At 39.9% G+C, this 21,504-nt stretch overlaps 1 protein-coding gene across 6 annotated transcripts in view; it reads right to left on the bottom strand.

Moving 5' to 3' along the window:
• Positions 1 to 655: 655 nt before the first annotated feature.
• Positions 656 to 21,504, bottom strand: part of SPRY3 (sprouty RTK signaling antagonist 3) — a 90,745-nt gene continuing 69,896 nt past the window's right edge. The window contains exons 1-3 of one of the 6 annotated variants that reach the window (XM_085007579.1): positions 10,222 to 10,242; positions 9,314 to 9,491; positions 656 to 3,908 (exon numbers count right to left, since the gene is read on the bottom strand). In XM_085007579.1, coding sequence (XP_084863705.1) covers positions 2,939 to 3,805 — 867 coding nt within the window. In that variant the 5' untranslated portion in view covers positions 3,806 to 3,908; positions 9,314 to 9,491; positions 10,222 to 10,242 and the 3' untranslated portion in view covers positions 656 to 2,938. Of the gene's footprint in view, positions 3,909 to 9,313; positions 9,675 to 9,833; positions 10,243 to 21,504 lie in introns of those variants that run through there. The other 5 variants (XM_085007576.1, XM_003135510.6, XM_085007578.1 and 2 more) reach the window with 5 other exon arrangements.

Genomic DNA, 21,504 nt, shown 5'->3' with positions numbered 1-21,504 from the left:
TTAAAATATATAGAGATGTGTGAATATATATATATATATATATATATATATATATATATATATATCACAGAGGGGGTGCATATGCACACTCACTCACATGTTTGTGCGCATACCCCAACAGGACCCATCTATTCGTAAACCAGATGCAGTCCATATCAGGCCAACTTGGACATAAGTGAAAGCCCTGACTCAGCAGCAGATTGCAGACTGCAAGTGCATCTGAGTAACCCTTCAGTTTCTTCTACCAAGTGTAAGGCCATTGAAAAATACACTGAGAAGAGCTCCACTGGGTATATGGCAGAGCCCAGGGCCCCTCTGGCAGTGCATAATTTGCCTGAGTAAGGACTGCGGGATCAAGATAGCAAGTAGCTATCAAGGAGGAGGGATGTGTGTTATTTGGGGCCCTGAAACTAATGAGCGAACATCCATAGAATAACTTTAGCTCCAGGAACAATGCACTAGTGACATAGAATCCTTATATATCTCAGCTTTAAGCAAATTTCAGGCAGAAGCTAGGAGAAGTGTGTGTTGCTACTCATCACCATCCAGCTTGACCCAGAGAACTAGGCACAGCTTTTAGGGTTGGATACGTTCATAGGTCATCCAGGCAGACTTGTAAGATAAAAAAAAAAAAAGTTACTTAAAATCAAAGGACTTGAAAGCAACATAAGAGATTATAGATATTGGTTTGGGTTTACAAATGTTCCAAGAAGCCAAACCTTGTATATGGCACCATTTGCAGCAATATCATTAACATCGTTAATAATCATCATAACATATTTATATATACAAAAATAGAGCAAAGCAATTCTAGAAGAGGAGGTGAAAGTGAAGGTGAGGGGCTCTAAGCAGCCCAAATGTCAGTCCACTTCAGGAAGATTCAGAACCAGTACAGACCGAGTGGCACATATTTCTACAGTATATATCCAACAAAGGGACATAATGCTCCATTCTTCTTCCCCCTGTGTGTGACTATACATTTCTCCCCACCTCTCCACCCTGTAATACATATCCATGCACACTTTAAAAGAGATGATGATATATAAAGTTAGAGTCTGGAAGTCTTAAACTAAGTTGGAGCACCTTGATTTCAAGCAAGTGCCCTCGATCTTTGAATTCCTTAGTGAATTTTGGATTCACTTACAGAGGGAAACTGTATCTAATTCTTGTGTCTTTTAGCAGCAGTCCTTTTCCCACTGTAGGGGATTCACAGCACAGGCTCTTGGTATATTTTAACAAGTCCATTCTCTGCAATATACATCTTGCATCTCAGTTCTCCACTGTTGCTGAAATTTAAGTTCTCAGGCAACTGCCATTGCCGACAAAGCGAGGAGCAAGCACAGTATGTGCAGCAAAGGGTAGGTGCAATGGCGAAGATACAGCTTGGTTAGGGCTTCCTTAAAATTTTCTTTTCCATACTTGAGCTTTTACAAGGTGACAGAGCCAAAGGTGATGTCCACTGGGGGCAGCCTTGACATCTGATGGTTAATTAGCTACCCGCTATGCCCCGCGCATAAAGACCACCACACTAGCTTGGCATGAATCCTGAATATTGAATGGGAACGGCTTTCTGTCATTGTTAACAGCGTCCTAGGAGAGATTTTCCGTGACCTAATGTGGTGCAATGAAGAGAATATTGAACTAGGAGTCAGAATGCCTGTATTCTCGTCCTAACTCTCTCAACTCAGTGTGTGGCCTTAGGCAAAACCCTTTCTATTTCCAGGCCTCAGTTTTCCCATCTGTAAAATAAGGGCATTGAACTAGAGTGATAGTTAAGATTCCTTCCAGCTCTAAAGTTTTATGACTTTTTATGTCCAATATGAAGGCCTGAGCCATGCAGTCTCAGGGCAGTTAGCTTCTAAGAGAGAACAGACCTCTAATATCCTTTGCTTTGTTCATTTTGCTATAAAGCACGTCTGCCTTTGGCACTTGGGTCAGACATACAAAGTTATGAGCATCCTGATTTACTATCCTATTCAGCATGCTAGTGGAATCTGTCCGTATTCTAAGTTGATTTTTTGGAAAGGGAATAAAATTTCGCTAATTAAACCTGGAAATGTAAGATAAGTTTGCCTCATATGCTCATAAACTGGTACGTGTGGTTATGAGGGCACACACACTATTGCTAGTGATCAGTTCCTTACAGTAACCCATTTCCCTTAATACAAATTAGTAAATAGTATAACATAGCAAAGTTTGGTGTCAAAGGAAACACCCATGGAAAACCAGCGCTCTTTGACATGTTAAGGAGAGAAAGGGGACGGGACAGGTAGTAGAAGGCAAAGATAGGCAAACAAGATCGAAATACAGGCAGACCAAGGATGAGTCTGCGCGAGGGTGAGGGAAGGAGAGAGAAAGAAAAGGGAGCAAAAGTTAAAGCAGAGGGGGTGAGAATGAAGTGGGAAGAAGTACAGAGCAGAGTACTGAAAGAAGAGGAGAGGAGGGGAGAGAAGGGCAGTAAACGGAGAGCAGGGGTCAGATTCCCTGGAATATGGAACGCTGTTCCACATGCGCCTGCGAAAACCACCTAAAAGAAGAAAGCTTCCAGAGGCGTTGTGGAAAGCAGAGTGACGCTCAGAGCCTGCACCGAGAGGCACTGCCGTGGGGAGCCCCTAAACCTCCACGTTGCTGGCTCTGCCAGTCCTCAGTGTCCAAATCGCATGCTTATCTATCACCTGAATTTGCCATGACAGCCATAGGGGCTGAGATGGAGGGATGTAAAAAGGTCGAAGAGGAAAGGACAGATACTGTGAGAGAGAACAAGGCATATCCTGCAGCAGGTGTACCTGACCTTCCCCGACGCTGCAGGAACACAATGGGTGAGGCCCGAACTTTACTTTGGCTACTTTACTCCCCGCCCCGCTTCTTCAAAGGTGAAGCCTATGCTTCAGGGATGGGGGCTAGAAGGAGAAAGCTCCGGATCCATTTCGTGGGACGGTCATACAGACTTTTCCTGGGCCTTGGGGAAGGGTGCACTACCGGAAGAGATTTTTCGGCACACAGTGTTGGTGTGCCTTTTACAGCGGCAGCCTGGTCGCCTGAGGCTATCATAGCCCTGCTGGCACAGATGGAGGCATCCACGGGTAGGCAGGTAGCAGCACAGGCAGGGTAAGAAGAGGGAGATGAGGCTCATCGCCGCCCAGCGGACAAAGCAAGAGCCAGGCCCACAGGAGCAGGGCTCATCAGCGCAGTTGTCTTCATCATCAGTGGAACAGTGGTAGAAGAGGCCCTTAACACAGCAGAGACAAGTGCCATAATCAAGGAGGCTCTCAGCAGAGCAAAGGCAGCGTTGGTTGCACAGCCAGCAGGAGGGGAGAGGGCGAGCTGCCGTACAGAGGACACATTTGCAGCGCCCACACTCCTCGCAGATGAAGAGGTGCTCACTGGGGTGCTCTGCAGATGGCTCAGCTTCTCCCTTCAGAGCACCATCAGCCTTTGGGTGGGCTCCTGTTCCAGGCTGCGTTCGGATGATGGACTGGCCTGAAGGTGAGGGCGTAATGCTGGCCAAGAGCCTTTGATCAGAGGCAGTGGTGCTATGGGACATTGAGCTGGCAATGCTAGATTGGCTCAGATGCTGAGGCAAGGGCTGCAATTGATGGCACTGGCTGAGACTGCGGGGGAGGGCAGTAGGCATAGTAGCCAGGGACCAATCAGATTTGTGGGTGTGCACAATAAGGGAAGGGCTGGAGAGGGCCTGTTTACAGGGCACTGGAGGACGGTCCACATAATCATTGCTAGCATGAGTAGAGCGCAGCTGTTCAATAGGCAGGATTTGTTGGCAATCATCTGCCACTGCGGCATCCATGTTGCCTCGATGCTTGAGTTCTGAGTGGTTTCGGATCAGGGTGGCACTTATGGTGATAAAGAGCCCTTGTAGTTACATGGACCTTAGGGCACATCAGAAAATCCTAAGAGAGAGGGAAGAGAAACAATAAATGAGAACAGAGAACACACAGGCATGAGCACTTTGCAGGGCACTGACAAAACTCGGGCCCTATCACCACCACTACCTTCAACCACTTCAGTCTTCATGTAATTGACTTTCCCCACTTCTCTACAGGCAGATCTTGTCATCATAGCCAGACTATGAAGCACATTGGCAGCAAGGACCAGACTGTTGACTCCTGCTATATATGCCACCATATGAACAGGGTCACAGGAGCAGTTAGCTCATTCCGATGTTTGCCGATAGAGAAATTCAGGCCTTGCGCATCAAAATTCTAATAAATGTGGAACCTAATTTCAAATGCAGAAAAGGCCAATTCCTAAAGCAATGCTGATGGAAAGGAGACAGCTTCAAAAACATCTTCCATGAGAAGCTGTGTATATATATATATATATATATATATATATATATATATATATATACACACACACATATATTCAATCACAATTTTCCTTCCAGTGAAATTTATAAGCATAAATAAACACATGAGAAGGGATATTGCTTGATTCAATAAATACACGCAAGCAAGCAAGCAGCAATAATGGCAGGGATTTGGCAGAGACACAGAGGGCAGAAATTAGGGTAGCTATAGACGAATAGGAAAAAAGGCTTCCCGAGGGTGTAAGAAAGCCAAGATTAATCATCTTGCAGTTTTCCTCACCTTATAGGCTGATTTAACTTACTGAAGCAGTAATTCTTCCTAAATGGAAGCACGGCTCCAGAACTAAACTTTTGTTTACATAAGAGTAACCTTGGGTGTGGGAACCATAGAAAACGAGCCCTGAATTATTTGAAATATCACCTGTAATTGTACTTATTACCACTTTAGGTCTATGTTGATGGGATTAACTGGCACAATCTGCTTGGGCTGTTTTTCTCTATCGTTACCTCACGCAACAAACTGGCCTTCTTAAAGAGCAGCAACATTTTTATACCAAAGTTAAGCTGAATTGAATATCTGGAAAATACGTACTTGTATCTCCATTGTACCGTCATCAGGAGAAGTTGGGTGGTAATTCCCTGAAGGATTTTATTGAGCCTAGTGCTGATAATGGTGACCACGAGGAAAATACTGTACAAACAGGAGGTTAATGTATTGCATCACCTGGAAAACTGAACAGCCCAAAAGGTGTACACAAGGAAATCTAAACCAAAAACTAAGAGTCATCCTGGGGACTTTAGGACCTAGGAAACACTAGCACAAATAAAGCATACATTTGAAATCCATCAGATTTCAGGCCTCCTCAAAATAGATCGATTACTCACACTACTGTTTGGGATGGAAAGCTTGAATGAGTAATAGAAACGAACAAGTGAGAGAAGATAGTGCTTGATTAGCTTTCCGTAAGCAAGCAACCCCAACACTGAAATTTGCCCAAAGCTCAATAACAAGAAAAGAGGAGTTCGTAAGGGACTGAGTACTTCATAACATCAGACTCATTGCCTTTCAAGGCTATATCCCCAAGCAAGCCTGTTTAGTTGAATTTACATCTGTTCATTTTTTGAACAGAAGAATTAATTTGGCTAAAAATAGCTTTTCTGGCACATCACATCAAAGAACTAGTCTGACCATAATTTCACTGTTTTAGCTAGTTGTTTTGTTGTTACTTGAGACAGCACAAGAACATGCAAATAAACACTATGGAGATTCTAAAACCCAAATATGTAACCTTTGTCAAATCACTTACTTTGTTTGGGCTTCAGTGCCACTATCTATATAATTATAGGGGTGGACTGGGTGATTTCGAAGGACTCTGCTCTATCATGGCCTGTAATTATACAACTACACAATTTGACAAAATAATTCTCTTCATTCACACCTCTACATCTTCAGCCCTTGAGGGTAAACGGCAAAATGTGTATCTCTTTTATCTACCTGGACTCACAGCCCCAGAAGCTTAACACCTCTACCTTTGCCACCTCTCATTAAGACTCATAGTCTCAGCATTAGAAAGAAACAGGTAGTTTTCATTTGAACACCCAAACAAACAAGGACATATTCTGCTGCTTGCTTGCAGGGTATGCGGCTGTAGGAGCTTTGGATTGGGAAGTCTTTTGACAATTTTATAAGAAATGAATTTATTCCCCATTGATCAAATAAAAATGTGCCCTTCAAGTCCTTTCAACTGTAAAAACAATAACATACATGCTGGATGCATTTTAGAGTCATTGACTTCCCAAAGGAAACTAGATTCGCACATATAGGAAATTCCAAGGATCAATGACTCAAAGGAAGGCATACAGTGTCTTCACATTATAGGAGATAATCACACACGAGATACCAAGGATGTCACTAGATATCTCAGGGACCTGCCCAGAATACTGAGAGCTAAGCTTGGAGGAATATAGGTCATAATAGAAATGACTAAGAACCATGAGACGAGCCTATCTTGGCAGCAGGAAGGTACACAGTGTTTAGGGTGCGAAGGTGTATTTGGATACTGATTAGACTGCTGAAGACTGAAAAGTTCAGATGCTCATTTGGATGATAAAAGGAAGCTTTTGGGCATTGGTCTGAGATTGACGGGATGAAATCGGAAGGTTTCTTCATGGCCTGTAACTTCTTTCGTCAGAATGGAGCGTGGGAGAGCTGCAATACGGTGGGCAGTAGGGTCTGGGTAAAATCAAGGTGTTGAGTAGGATAAAACGGGATTGAATGACAATAAATTGTTTGCCATTCCTGATGTGCTGAATCCAATCTGGTTAACAGGATGAACTGAAAGAGATACTACAGGGGAAGCAGGGGGAGGAGCTGAAAAACGAATAGACAAGAGACTAGTGCAGCACATAGATTAGATGAAAAACTACCACCACATGCATGTTTATGATTCAGAAATCCACTCATTACAGGGCCATTCATTGTGAGCAGCAACAGTTAAGAAACTGACTCTGCTGCTGGTCAATTTCATATTCTATTAAGTGAGAGAGAGAATATACATATCACATACTATTAAATAGGAGCCAAGGTGATTACAAGTCTTGGCTGCACATTGACGGGATCTAGTGATCTCTGTCACGTACTGCCTCTGCAGTAATGAATGATGCATTGTAAACCCACTCCCATCTCAGTCCCTCTGGCCAGGTGCTCATAGCTTTCTCAACAGTTCTTCTGTAGCCTTGAAATTTGCTATGTTCAACCTAAACAGAAATTTCTTTTCTTACGCCAACTGAGGGACTAGAAAGCTAAATCCATTCAAGAAATGCTGTTTGTTAATGAAAGAAAAATGTATTTTTCCCTGGAACCTAAAATCTGCCCGGTTGAGACTAAAGTTGAAACCTTTGCTATCTAAAGTCCTTCTATGCTAACACCTTGAGGCAGTTCTGATTTTTATGATAAATCCTTTCGGATACGGTGTGACTCAATCTTGATTTCAAAGAAGGAGGACGAAGAGGAGAGCCTGGCTCCTGTTTTCTCCCACTCCCATGGGTTCAATGCCGTTTTGTACCTTACTGTGTAACGGCTCTGCGGTGTGTTGCTTTTTTCTGTGCTCTGCTGTTACATACACTCGTTCTCAGAATAACTGAAAGCAAACATGGGGGGGATTTCTGCTATGGCTTTATATGTTTTCTTAGTTCTACTGTTCCAAAGTCTGCTCTCTAAAAATCCCTCTCTGTGCAAAAGCATTTGCATCTCTATCAAAGCACTCCCCCCTGACAAATACCAAGTTGTATATAGTTTACATTACTAACCTCTCAGCCACTGACTGGGCCTCCCTCCTACCGCATACATCTTGCTGGGGCTGCCAGGTTCTCACCACATTTAACTCTTAACTTGTCACTTTGCTACCCTACTCCTATTCATTACCTTCATAGTTTCATTAAGACTCAGAGCAGTTTATTTTAAACCAGGGACTCTTGCAGTTTTAAGACCTTGCATTTTTAAAGATATAGGTGTTTTAGTGATGAGCAATACAAGGAAAAATTGTAATGTTAAATGAATTCACATACTTCTAATCCAGAAGAAAAAGCTAGTTGTTCATTTAAGAGGTAGAAATCTTTCTTAAAACCCCGAATCCTTTTATAAGAGACAGGAAACCCCAATTCTGTGTGACTGTGGGTCTTTAAAGCCCCTTTTTGTCCTTATGCTCTAAATTTTTAAGCTGAGTTTCTTGGTTGCGTTCCTCTGCTTCAAAAGTCTTTCATGAAGAATTAGTGTCCTTTCCTTCAGGCTCTTTACTTCCTTACTACTCAACTTCTCAACTCTGAATTCAAGTCACCAGATCACTAACTAGATTATTTCTCAGCTAGAGAGACCTAAAAACAGAACACAAAAAAGCAAAAATGTATAGAATGTTATGATAAAGTCTTAGTAAATGTTTATTTAGATGTTCAGGGAACAAGATTAATACCTCCTTGTGGATAAAAAGCTAGCCTGCGCCTTATTTGTATGTATGTATGCAGCTGACTTGTTGGGAACATGATTTAACACCTGGTAAATCTGAATTCATGTGATAGCACATTATGTTACAGTGAGGTTTTCATGTACCCAGAAAAGCAACAATAGCTTGCATTTCAAAAGAGATTTTCTGTTTAAGAGTTCAAGGTCTGTTTTCTGTTCACCGAACCTGGTTTGCAGCATACAGAGGGGAGTGACAATTAGACTTAGGCAAATGGAAGAGAGTGTAAACCACTGCCCTAGCTCCCATCAAATGTCTACTGGCTAAGGAGACATGCTCACAGGTTCTCACTTTTGACAAAATCTCCATATGCCACACAGAGACATGTGCACACACACCCAGGCATGGATCCAGAGATTTCTAAATCGTTGCTCTGACTCAATGTAAGTAGGGGGTTATGCCGTGTCAGCTTGCGCCATTTCTACCCAGGGCAAGGTGATGTGATGAAATCTGAACGATGCACAGCCCAGACTTGTGAGCCAATAGCAGACTAGCCCTACACTGACAGGATGCCCGCTGGGCAGCCAGACTGGCCTCAGCACGGGCTCTCCCTACGTTCTCAGCTTAGGTGGTTAGGCTGCGCTATAAGGGGCTTAGGCAAGCACCAAAATGCATTTAAAGGTCAACAGGCTAGAAATTAAATTGACATTTGGCTACAAAAGAGTTGTTTGGAAGTTTCCCTTTGATTTAGAAATTTCCAACACAGATAGTTTTCTGCAAGAGCTGATTCATTTAAATCTCAGTTAAATGGTTTTCATTTTATTTTATCCATGCGCTTGTGCTTGTGCGCGTGCACAGACACGCGCACGAGCGTGGGAGCGAGCGCGCACACGCGCGCGCGCGCGCACACACACACACACACACACACACACACACACACACGCTCTCAACCGATGGCTGGAATGAATGGCAATCTGTGCATTTCATGGTAAGAACTCTGGGGTCTTTAACAGCTAATCTCTAAGCTTACCTTCAAGAAAAGGTTTATCCATGCTGAGCAAAGCAGAAGAACTAATGCCCCATCTGGCTCAAAGGACCTCTTCTTCTCCCGAGTCTTTAGGTTTCTCCACCTCTCTTCGGAAAGTCTGAATGAAAACTCCTTCACTGGCAGTGGAGCCAGAAACAGAGATAGTTCTGTCTCGGTCTTTCTGACACAGCAGAGAAAAGGGAAAGAAAGAAAAAAACGATGGTGGTAGAGAGGAGAGTCAGACTTGTAGTGGCAGATACTTTGTATAGATTTTACATGCAGATCTAAATCCTGATGCACGTATTCCCCAAAGAAAGCTCAGCAAGGTAAGTTGTTCACCTCCTCCTCCTCTTTCTCCTCCTCCTCCTCCTCTTCTTTCTCCTCCTCCTCTCCTATTTCTCCTCCCCCTCCTCCTCCGCCTCTTTCTCCTCCCCCTTCTCCTCCTCCTTTTTCCCCTCCTCCAGCATTTTCCTTCCCCTTCTCTTCCCCTCCCCCTTCCCTCCTCCCTTTTCTCCTCCTTTACCTCCTCCCCCTCCTCCCCTTTTGCCTTCGCCTCTGTCTCCTCCAATCTGACAGATGAACCGAAGCAGCAGAAACTGCAGTTGTAGGCACAGGGTATCTCAACAGCGCAATAGATACCGCTAGCGTGTGATTATATAGCTTAGGGTGTGTTGGTATATAATCTGCAGAGAGCAGGGGGCGGAGCTGGGGGGGAGGGAAGGGGGATGAGATTGCAGTGTGTTCAGCTCAGCTAGCCAGCTGTTTTGTGAATGTAGATGTTTTCTAGAGGTCTTGTGAATGGGTTATAGGGGAGAATGGGAGGGAAAGGATTTATAGCTCCTTGTTATAATCTCTCTCCCTCCCTCCCCCCCTCCCTCCCTCCTTCTCTACCTCCCTCCCTCTCTGTCTACCTCTCTTGCGCCCTGTCGTTTGCTTTCCCGGAGCTATAGCTCTTAATGCTTGGCTAAGTGGCGTCATCCCGTTGAAATTGAATCGACCCATTAGAACTCCCCATAGGAATCTCTGTATCCGGTCCCCGGGTAATGACTGAAACAGAATTTAAAGGGGAATGGGGGTGGGGTGGAGAGTAACAATTTTAAGGAGGTCTCATTTAAATATCTCTGCCAATCGCAGTTCTACCAAAACCACTCAGCCCTTGCTGAGTGATTGCAGCTTCGATCAGATAAAGAGACAGAGCTTCCCCTTTGTTTAAGGGCTTCTCCCACCTCTTTTCCACATTCATTCTCATTTTTTCAGCACTAATAATGATTATCCATCCATCATCCACTGGGGAACCATTGCTTTCCCTTTCTGCATTTAGTATGTTATATATTCAACAAATAGTTTTGAGTGCCTTCTTTCGTATAAGGTATTGTGGATTCATTAAGGAAGACAAAACCCCTGCCTTCACGGGGCCTCCTTGGGACTGCCAGCCTTCTGAAAATCAAGTCACTTTGGACATTTTCTCTTAAAGTGAAGAACAAAGCTTTCTGGAAATTATCTTCAGTCCACTATTTAATTCAATTGGAAAGGGTCTTCCTTCCGGGCACCCAGACAGAAGCATGTGAGTGAAAACAAGCCTCATATTTAAAGTAAAAGAGATCTGATTTCAAGTCCTGCTTCAATGGACAAGTGTCAGGAGCTTGACCATCAACATTCTTAGGATACTTTGGTTACCCCATCTATAAAATTGAGATGCTAAACGGTGACAGTTCAGAGTAAAACAAACCTTGGAGTCAGGAAACTCAAATTCTTAATCTTACTCTAACTCCTTCTGTGACCTTTGCAGTTTACTTTCCCTCAGTGTCTACATTTACATGAGGGGATCTGATTAGGTAATTGCTAAAGTCCCTTCTAGTTTTGACATTCTTATTTACACCCTCTCAGGAGGGTTAAGAAAACAAAAGAAAGCATGAGGCTAAAAACATGTACTGTTGTATGGGTCTGCATGCACATGGCACATGCATGTCAAAGGTGCTCCACACTGTTCTGTTGACGTGTGTGTGTGCATGTGTATACACACACAGAAACATACACATGCAATAAATGTGTGTGTGTGTGTATAATTTCTAACCAAATCCATCTCTCTACCCAGTCAGAAATTCCAGTCAAGAGAGTTTGCTTTGTAAGTTCTTCTCTTGTAGCTCAGACCTACCTCTTCCTTACTTTTAACATTGACTTGAGTTTATCGAGATCATGAAAGCCATTAAAGCTGATATGTAGGTTCATCTGCAGAAAAGGATAGATTTACTGGTATATTCATTTACCCATTTATTCAACAGGTATTCATTGCATGTCAACTGTGCAAATAGTTGTGCAACTAGATTCAGGTAAAACAGATCACGGTTCAAATTTTTGCTCCTCAATTTATGAGCTATCTGACTTTGGGCAACTCAATTCACCTCTCTGGATCCTATTTCTTCATCTTTAAAATGGAAGTAACATTAGTACCTACTTCATAGGATTGTGCAATTTCCTATAGATTGAATAAGGTCTTGTATTTTCTCATATGGCATATAGTAAGTGCTCGAAGAGCAGTAGATATGAGAAATTGCTCTCGCCTTAATGTAGCTCATAGGAGAGGCAAGAGATAATTTCAATGTGAATCCTTTTATTTTGTAAGTCCAGCTTTAAATCTGAACAAATATGTGCCAAATATAACTTCCTTAAATGTGGCTTATTTTCATACTTTATTACTTTGTTCAAAAACTTGTTTCTAATTCCTAGAGCATTAAGTCTAAATTACTTTGCCTGTCAATCAAGTCATTCTCCAACTCTCTATATTCCACTCTGTCCTCAACATGTCCTAACATAAGACAAGTTGAATGTTTCACTCTTTTTTGATACCAATTTTTAAAATATAGTAGTAAGGAAAACATTTAGAGGGCAGGGTGATTCTTCTGATGTTCTTTAAGGTTACTTATTTGTTTTTTGAAAATCACTGCCTTTTAGAAAGAGAAGGGTTGGTCTGTGCTGAGACAGTATCTCCAAACTGAATTAATCTCAGTAAGGTATCTATAAAAAGAAAAAAGGCATGGGACTGGGAAATAGAAGAACTGTGTTCACTTCTAGGCCCAACACTGTCACTAGCTAGCTGTATGATCTTGTACAACTCAATGAATCTGTCAAAATGTATTTCCTGAAAAGCAAAGCACTAACTAAAGAGCTAAGAAAGCATAGTTCCTGAAATACACTGAATCTAACAAGTTTGTAAAATACGTTGCCAGGTATCATATAGTGAATTTTTTAATGCCTCAACATCAATTTCTGTATATAACTGTACTATCCTGATATCCTGTCAAAAATCATGAAACCATAAGTAGTATTTTAGAAACACAGCAGCGGAAAGCACAAATAAAATATTCATGTAGATTTCCAAGAGTCATTTATTCATTCAATAGGCATTAATTGTGTGACCAGTGCACCAGGCCCTTGGCTGGGATATTGCAGTGAAGACAAATATGATAAACGTTACATCTACCTTCAAAGAGATTACTATCCAGAATGGGAGACCGGCAACTATAATAAAGGGTGAGAAAGAAGAGGACAGATACCTAAACTGGTCTTTTGCGGAGAGAGGTGATCATGCAAGACTTTTCCTAGGATGAGTGACTTCTAGGCAAAGGTGTAGAGAATGTGAGTTAGGGAGGCATTGTTCAAAGGCAAGGCGGGTATTTGCAGATGAGGGGGTTCTCTGGTATACTGGTTAAGAGTGTAAGCTCTGGAGTGAGTTGGCCTGAGTCAAATCTCAGGTCTGCAATTGACCAAGTTACCTAATAGTTCTGGGCCTTGGTTTCTCATTTGTAAATATAACTCATAGGACTGTTATGAGAATTAAATGGATTAAAACCTGTGAAATGCATAGAACAGTGTCTGGCACAGAGTAAGACATCTCTCCTACCCACCTGAATGTCAATTCCACGAGGGAAGGAAATTATTTGTTGAATCACCAGCACTTAGTGAGTGGCTCATAGTAGGCATTGTTGAACTAATGAATGGATCATTACCATAATTATTATTTTTTATGGGTATTATCCTAAGAGGTGAGAAGGTTGAATAATTTCAGTTGTTTTCACTGTTGCCTTAATATAGGCCCACAGAGTGTAGTAATAAATTAATATGTAAAATAAATGAATTAATTATATTGTTAATATATAGATATTGTGTTATATATAATAATTATACAGTATTAATATATAATTAATAGATGAATCCCTGCTGTCAAGTAGTAAAACTATCAAATAGGCAAATGCAATAAAGGATAATAAGACCTATGGCAGGGAGCAGAGAAGAGAAGAAATATACCTGTCCAGTATTGAGGGGATTATGGACTGCTTCCTAGAAAAGGTAATATTTAAGTATAAATTTGAAGGATGAGAGGGATATCACAGCCAGAGGGAACAGTATATGCATAAGCCAAAAGGATGAACTGGCATGGAGTAGATTCTCAGAAAATATTTGATAAAAAAATGATAAAACCATTCCAAGTAGAGATAACAGAATGAACAAAGATGTGAAAACAACATGTTTTATAAACTCTTCTAAGAAGGGCCCCTACACTCGTAGGCTGAAAAAGTTAAGAGCAGAAATTTTCTGTAGAAGGTACCACCCATGTGGTTTATTCATATGCCTAGAATATATGGAGCCTATTTAGGTTTTACTAAATTGTAGCAAGTGAAATACGTTACATATAAAAAAAACAACAACTTTATGTGATAGTCCAATACAGTGTCTAAAATAATCATTATCAGAATCATCAATAAACCCAATCAAATATCGTTCTCTCCACCTATACTTATAACCTACTCTCTCTTTTATTTTGTCTGCATAAAACATGTACACTGAACAAATTCTGAAAGTCTTTACTCATTCTCTTCGTCCCAGAATACAGCCCAAAGTCATTGAGAGCTTGCAAGTTCCTGTATGAAGCCAGCTCTGTCTATACTCCACTGAGGTTAAGAGGAGCTCTGTAGAAGTGCCAGATGAAAAGTTGACCTATGTTCATCCTGATTCAGCAGTGATGATGCCAGAACAAGCAAGCGACCAAGCAAATAGAGATTCTTAATCAAGAATCCTATAGGGATGGTCATAATTATTTACTTTTCCACAGAAGCTGACAAATGGAAGCTGTAGAAAAGAAAATAATTATGAGCAATATTTACGAGAGAATGGTATGGTATAGAAAAGTCAGAGAGAGAAAAATAACCTGGGAGAGAATGGAAAGGTAGGAGGGAGGGACAATGCAGTCCTATGGGAAGAAAACTAGACTAAGTCCAGTATTCTAACCTGCTGTGTGGCTTTGGCATGTCATTTCTCTTCTATAACATAGTAAGTTTCAGTGTAATTCAATAAAACAACATAATGAGCACCTACTTAATGTCAGGCAATATACTTCATGGGAAAGACAGAGATATTCATGTGACACAATACGCCATATGTAGACTCTCAATATTGAAATTAGTGGCCTTATCCTCTCATTACTCAGAGTCTAGTAGAGTAAATGGACATGTAAACACATAAGCTACAATAAAATCTGTCACTAAATCAGGTGAAAGGTGATTGTGGCCTGAATCTAGGTAGGGACAGTGCAGATGAAGAAAAATGGATGATAGGTAGAATGTAGAATAAACAAGACTTAGAGATTTATTAGATGTGGCATGATTTTTGTACCATTTACTGAGATATGGAAGGAACATTAAAAAAGATATGAGTATGTTGCATTTAAGTGTCCATGTAATATCTAAATGGTAATTTAGGCAATATTATACAGGGGTTTTTGAGCTTAGAAATGGATATGAATCAGAGATAGAACTAAAACTCAACTCCAGAGATTCTTATTCAAGAGATCTTAGGTGAGACCCAGAGAACCTGCATTTTCAAAAAGTCCCACATGGTCCTTGATTGTACCATTCTTTCTCTTACCTCTAGACCATCCTTTGCCTGGAGTGAAGGAAACTCCCAAATCTACATCTCTGATCCTAGCTGAACTCTAGACCCACATATCTAATAGCCTATCAGACATCTCTACCCATCATCTTCCTTTATCCTTTAATTGAGGGTAAGAGTAGTTGCTATTTTACATATGGTGGTTATGGAAAGTCTCTTTCATTGGGTGACATTTGAGCTGAGTCCTTTTGTAATTTTTTTTATTGCGATGTAGAGTTCTTTATGTCCTCTTATTCTGTGGATTTTCTTTTCACTTTTTTTTTTGGCCACGCCCATGGCATGTGGTACTTCCTGGACTAGGTACCAAACCCACAACACAGCAGTGACCTGAGCCACAGCAGTGAAAAACACTGGATCCTTAACCCACTGAGCCACCAGGGTACTCCTGAGCTGAGTCTTGAACAAAGTGAGAGAGTAAGCCATTCAGCTGTATGAAGATAGCATCTCCCACATTGAAGGAACAGTAAATGCAACTCCCTGAGGTCAGAATATGCTTGGCATGTTTTAGGAAAAGCAAAGAGATCAGCATGCCTAGAGTGGAAGGAGGAAGAGATGCTAGTTGCAGATGAAGCCAGAGAGGTAGCAGAGGGCTGGAGCATGTGGAGTCTTGCAGACCATGTTAAAGATTTTGCACTTTGAGAAATTATTGTAGGTTTTTGTACAGAGGATTGACACTCTGTGACTTGTGATTTTAAAAGGATCTCTCTGGCTTCCCTATGGATACATATGTGGGAGAGGGGCTTAGGGTAAAAGCAGGGAGAACAACTAGGAGACTATTGTAGCAGTCTAGATAAGAGAGGAGTAACAGTGGGAGTGATTAGAAGACAGAATTGGAAATTAGAATTCTGGATCTCTGATTATATTTTCTTCCATCAAAATACCATTTTCTCCTATTTTTTTCCATTTCAATGAAAAGAATCACCTATATTTTCCCAGAACAATATGGGGGGTGTATGTGTGTGTGTGTGTGTGTGTGTGTGTGTGTGTGTGTGTGTGTGTTTAAATGTGCCTTAAGTCTCTGTCTTTTTCTAACATATCCTGACCTTTGCCAGTCTGCATGCTCTATGTGAGCTCCCTAAGTTACAACCTATAATGTGCTTCAAATATATCTTTTTATACAGCCTACCACACTTCGTGCTGGGCTCTTGTGTCCACATTCACGCACCAGAAGTGTACTATGGAGGTGATGAGGATATACTAAACATCTGGCCACATGCTGTTTCGATTCTGATATTTACTTAGCAGGACACTTCAGTGCTCCACATATATACCAGCACACACTTCACTGTCTTCAGCTATGGAACCTTTTTCTCCACATTAATCAGAAGTTTTAAAACTTAGGAATGGGGTAAAGAGACAAAGTGGGGCAAGTCCTTGTGAATGTCAGGAGATCTGAATTAGCTGATGTGTCCATGTTCCACACTCCCCTACAAGGGAGGCCAGCCTGCTGCAGGTGACAACACCACAGAGGATTACATTCAGTTCTGGGAGCAGTTTATTTTCAGAACTGACATCCTACCCAGTACTAAATATAGCCAGTCTCTTCCTTTCAAATGAGGATTTCTTTTCTGTTAAACTTCAATAAAGCTCTTAGCTCAGTATTATAAGGGCTCTCTCTCCCCCTTCCCTCCATCCCTCTCCATATCTCTCCCACTCTCTCTCCCCTACTTTTATGAACTTCATTCTTGTTATATTCCCTGTCACCAACCACCTACTTTCTTCTCCCTGGCTTCCTTGGTTTCTTCTCTTTCTAAATTTCTTCTCTTTCCTACTTATCTTACCTGCTTTCTTGGTATTCTTCACTATCTCCTCTGAGCACTTTCCTCTTGATGTCTCCAATTTTTTAAAAGAATATCTCTTAGGACCGCCCCCCCAATAGGTCAAGAGAATACAGATACCCCAAGCCTAAAATGAGAGTCTTTGCTTATTTTAAGATCTTCACAGGCTGAGGATGGATAGCTATGCCTGTCTCCTAATGTGCCAACTGACTGACAAGTAATATTAATGACATGGTAGCATTTATTGCTTATTAACACTGTATAATTCTAAGTACTTTATACATACAATAAAAATCCTCCAAGTAAAGCACTAAAATCATCCTTATTTTTGCATGGGGCACCTGAGGCCAAGGGAGGTAAAGGTAATTTACCTTATGTCAAACAGCGAATATATAGGATAAATGGAATTTAAACCTAGGCAGTCTGATTCCAGATCTCACACCCTTAACTTCTATGCCATACTACTTCTCTATAGTAGGATTAATGTCTATCATATGGCATCTAAAGAGGGAGCAGTTACAGGGGAAGTTAGAATGGGAAGGGTAACTGCATCTAAAATAGCTTTCAGCTGACTAAGAAGACTGTCCTCTCATTAACTTTTGCTTTTACTAAAGCAAAATGTGAAGGAATTCAGAGAAACTAGAGTAAGACATCAAAGAATTGGAGAGGATATTGCTTTCACTTTTTACTGCATGTTTTTTAATTATAATTCTTAGTTTCAGGCACTTATAATTTCTTTATCCTCAAGTTAGACAGTGAGTTCATTGGGACCCAAACAATTTGTACAAATACATTACAAATTCTGCACTCATTACAGGGGGATGAGTGGCTGGAGTGGTTATATCCATACAATGAATTACCATTCAACAATACAAATGACTTTTCTCCACTGCTATTACCCAATAGGCCATGATTATTATTTGTAACAAACCTTCTCAGCAACTTCTCTATCTAAAATACACGCCCACACCCACACCCACACACACATGCACAGTCAGTTATACGGCAAGATATAACACCAATATACAAAAAATAAATTGTACTTCTGTACACTAACTATGAACAATATGAAAATGAAACTAAGAAAACAATTTAATTTACAATAGCATCATAAAAGATAAAATACCTAGGATTAAATTTAACAAAAGAAGTACTGGACTTATACACTGAAACGTAAAAAATATTGTTGAAAGAAATTAAAGTCCTAAATAAATGTAAACACACTCCATGCTCATGGATCAGAAGACTGAGTATTATTAAGATGACACTACTCCCCAAAGTAATATACAGACTCAACAAAATCCCTATCAAAATTCCAGTTGGATTTTTTTGTAGAAATTGATGAATGAATCCTAAAATTTATATGGAGATGCAAGGGGCACAGAATAGCTAAAACAATCTTGTAAGAAAGAGCAACATAGGAGTATTCAATCTTTCTGATTTCAAAAGTTACCACAAAACTACAGTAGTCAAGACAATGTGGCACTGGCACTATGTATACACATATCAATGCAACAGAATTGGGAGTCCAGAAATAAACCATTTATGGTGAACTGATTTTCTGCAAGGGTGTCAGGACAGTTTAAAGGGGGAGAGAATAGTCTTTTCAACAATGGTGCTAAGACAACCAGACAACCACATGCAAAAGAATGAAGTTGGCCCTCTACTTCAAACGATATATACAAATTAACTCAAAAATGAACCACGGACCCAATGTATGAAGTAAACCACAAAATTCTTAGAAGAAAGATAGGAATAAATTTTTGCAACCTTGGATTAATCAAAACTTTCTTAGATATAATAACAAAAGCACAGATGACAAAAGAAAAATATGAATTGTACTTCTGAAAAATCTTTTTTGCTGCCAAACATGCCATCAAGAGAGTGAAAACACGACTCACAAAATGGGAGAAAAATGTTCAACAAATCATATACTGATAAGGAACTTGTATCTATAGAAAATAAAGCTTTCAACTCAATAACAGAAACAAAAACAAATTACTGAGTTGAAAATGGGGAAAGGATTTGAATACACATTTATCCAAGGAACATATACCAATGGCCAATATGTGGATGAAAAGATGCTCAACATCACTAGTATCAGGAAAAAGCAAAGCAAAACACGGATACCACTTCGTATCCACTAAGATGTCTAAAATTAATACAACGAATAATAACAAATGTTGGCAAGGATATGGATAAATTGGAAATCTCATATACTGCTGGTGCTACTGTAAAATTAATATAGTCACTTTGGGAAACAGTTTGAAAGTGCCTTAAAATATTAAAATATTAAACATGAAGTTATCATATGATATAGCAAGAACTGAAGACATATCTCCACACAAGAACCTGTATAAAACTGTTCCCAGCAGTGTTATTCAGAAAAGCCAAAAGGTAGAAACAAACCAAATATCCATCAACCTGATGACTGGATAAATGAAATGTTGTCTATCCACACAATGATTCATGCTACCATGTGGACGGACCTTGAAACCATTCCAATAAGTGAAGGGAGCTAGATGCAAAAGGTCACAAATCATATGATTCCATTCATATGAAATTTCCAGAATAGGAACTGTAAAGACAGAAGTCAGATTAATTAATTCAGAGACTAAGAAAGAGGGGGAAATGAGTTTCTTTTAGGGTTGAGGAAAAAACTCTGGCATTAGTTATTATGATTGCACACCTCTATGAATAGACTCCAAACTACTGAATTGTTCACTTTAAATGGGTGGCTTTTACTGTGTGTAAATTATATCTCAATAAAGCTGTTTTTTTTTTTTAAGAATTCATTTTGGAGATACTTTAGTCCTCATGAAAATAGACTCCTGTCATGTACACCTCTTCCCTTTGCCAGAAGTGCCGAAGTCTAATCTCTGACTGATGGACATTTAGCATGTTTTCGGGGTTTGTTTGTTTGTTTTACTACAATGTTGTTGTTTTTTTTTTCCCACTGTACAGCAAGGGGATCAAGTTATCCTTACATGTATACATTTTTTTTCCCACCCTTTGTTCTGTTGCAACATGAGTATCTAGACATAGTTCTCAATGCTACTCAGCAGGATCTCCTTGTAAATCTATTCTAAGTTGTGTCTGATAAACCCAAGCTCCCCATCCCTCCCACTCCCTTCCTCTCCCATCAGGCAGCCACAAGTCTGTTTTCATGTTTTGATAAATATCTTTTACATATATTTTTGGATATTTGTGCTAGTCTCTCTGTAGCATAAATTTCTGAAATGAAAATGTGGGGACAAAGAATACATGTATTTTAATTATGCTTAGTATTACCAAATTGTTCTCCAAAATGCTTGCACCAATTTACACTGTCACCAAGAGTTTAGAATACTCATTTTCTCACTTTCTTGCTAAGTATATTATCAAATTTCTTGACCTTTTTCCATCTGAAAAGTAAAAATGATATCTTAGGTTTTTAAAAATATGAGTGAGATTCAACACTTTTTCACATAAATGTTGGCTATTTATATGTCTAATTTTGAGAACAATATTTTCACATTCTTTGTCCATTTTTTAATTGAGTTGTCTTTTTTTCTGAACCTGTAAGAATTTGATATATACATGTGAATATCAATATCAATATATAAATATTAAGGTAATTAAATCTCTGGCATAAACATAATTTTTAATCAGATTTCCATTGGCTTTTTAATGTCATTTATAATACTTCACACTTTGCAAATGTTTAAATAATAATATGAGTCAAATTGATCAATCTTTTCCATTATGTGATTATGACATCTGGGTCTTGTGCCATATCTCCCCACATTTTCTTCTAATATATCATATATTTTGATGATTTAATATTTTTGATAAATATTTGATCCGTTTGAGTTTATTTGGTGTAGGGATATTAATGATCCAGTAGAGCTAACTCCTAGGGATGTATAACTTAATGCACTGCACCAAAGTGCCTTGAAGAGAATATTTTCTTTGATTTTAGAGCTTAATTTTATTTTTAGTAAAATCTATCTAGGCACATGTCATTCTTCCCACTATTCCTGCATGAGACTTGGTCGGTTCTTTAAATCAGAAAACTTAGGTCATTCCCTAGTTTAAGGATATTTTTGTCCAGTCTTTCTTTGATTCATTCCTCTTCCTTCTCCCTCTCTCTCTCCCTTCTTCCCTCCTACTTATCTCTCTCTGTCTCTGTCTTTGTCTCTTCCTTATCTTTCCTTCCTTTCCTTTCCTTTCTGAAACTCTCATTAAATAAATATTGGAGTTCTCATACAGACATTTTCAATTTTTCCTTTCTTTGGTTTTGTGTTGCATTTTGGGAGAATCTCTGTGTTCAATCTTCAACTAAGTAATTATGGTTTTAGTTGTAATGCATACTGCTAATCACCCCTTTGGTAATAAGTAAATATTTGGCAATTAAGTTTTTAATGTCTAAAACCTGTATAGTAGACATTTGTTATATTTGTGTCTGATCAACATATAGCCTTTCTATAT

The sequence above is a fragment of the Sus scrofa genome, chromosome X, assembly GCF_054392235.1.
Source record: "Sus scrofa isolate SSC_HxYL_T2T_F1_AM1 chromosome X, Sscrofa_HxYL_maternal_Yorkshire_Landrace_v2.0, whole genome shotgun sequence".
In the NCBI taxonomy this organism is placed as follows: Eukaryota; Metazoa; Chordata; class Mammalia; order Artiodactyla; family Suidae; genus Sus; species Sus scrofa.
Note: the sequence above shows the minus strand (reverse complement) of the source record. Positions and strands in the feature narration are given on the sequence as shown.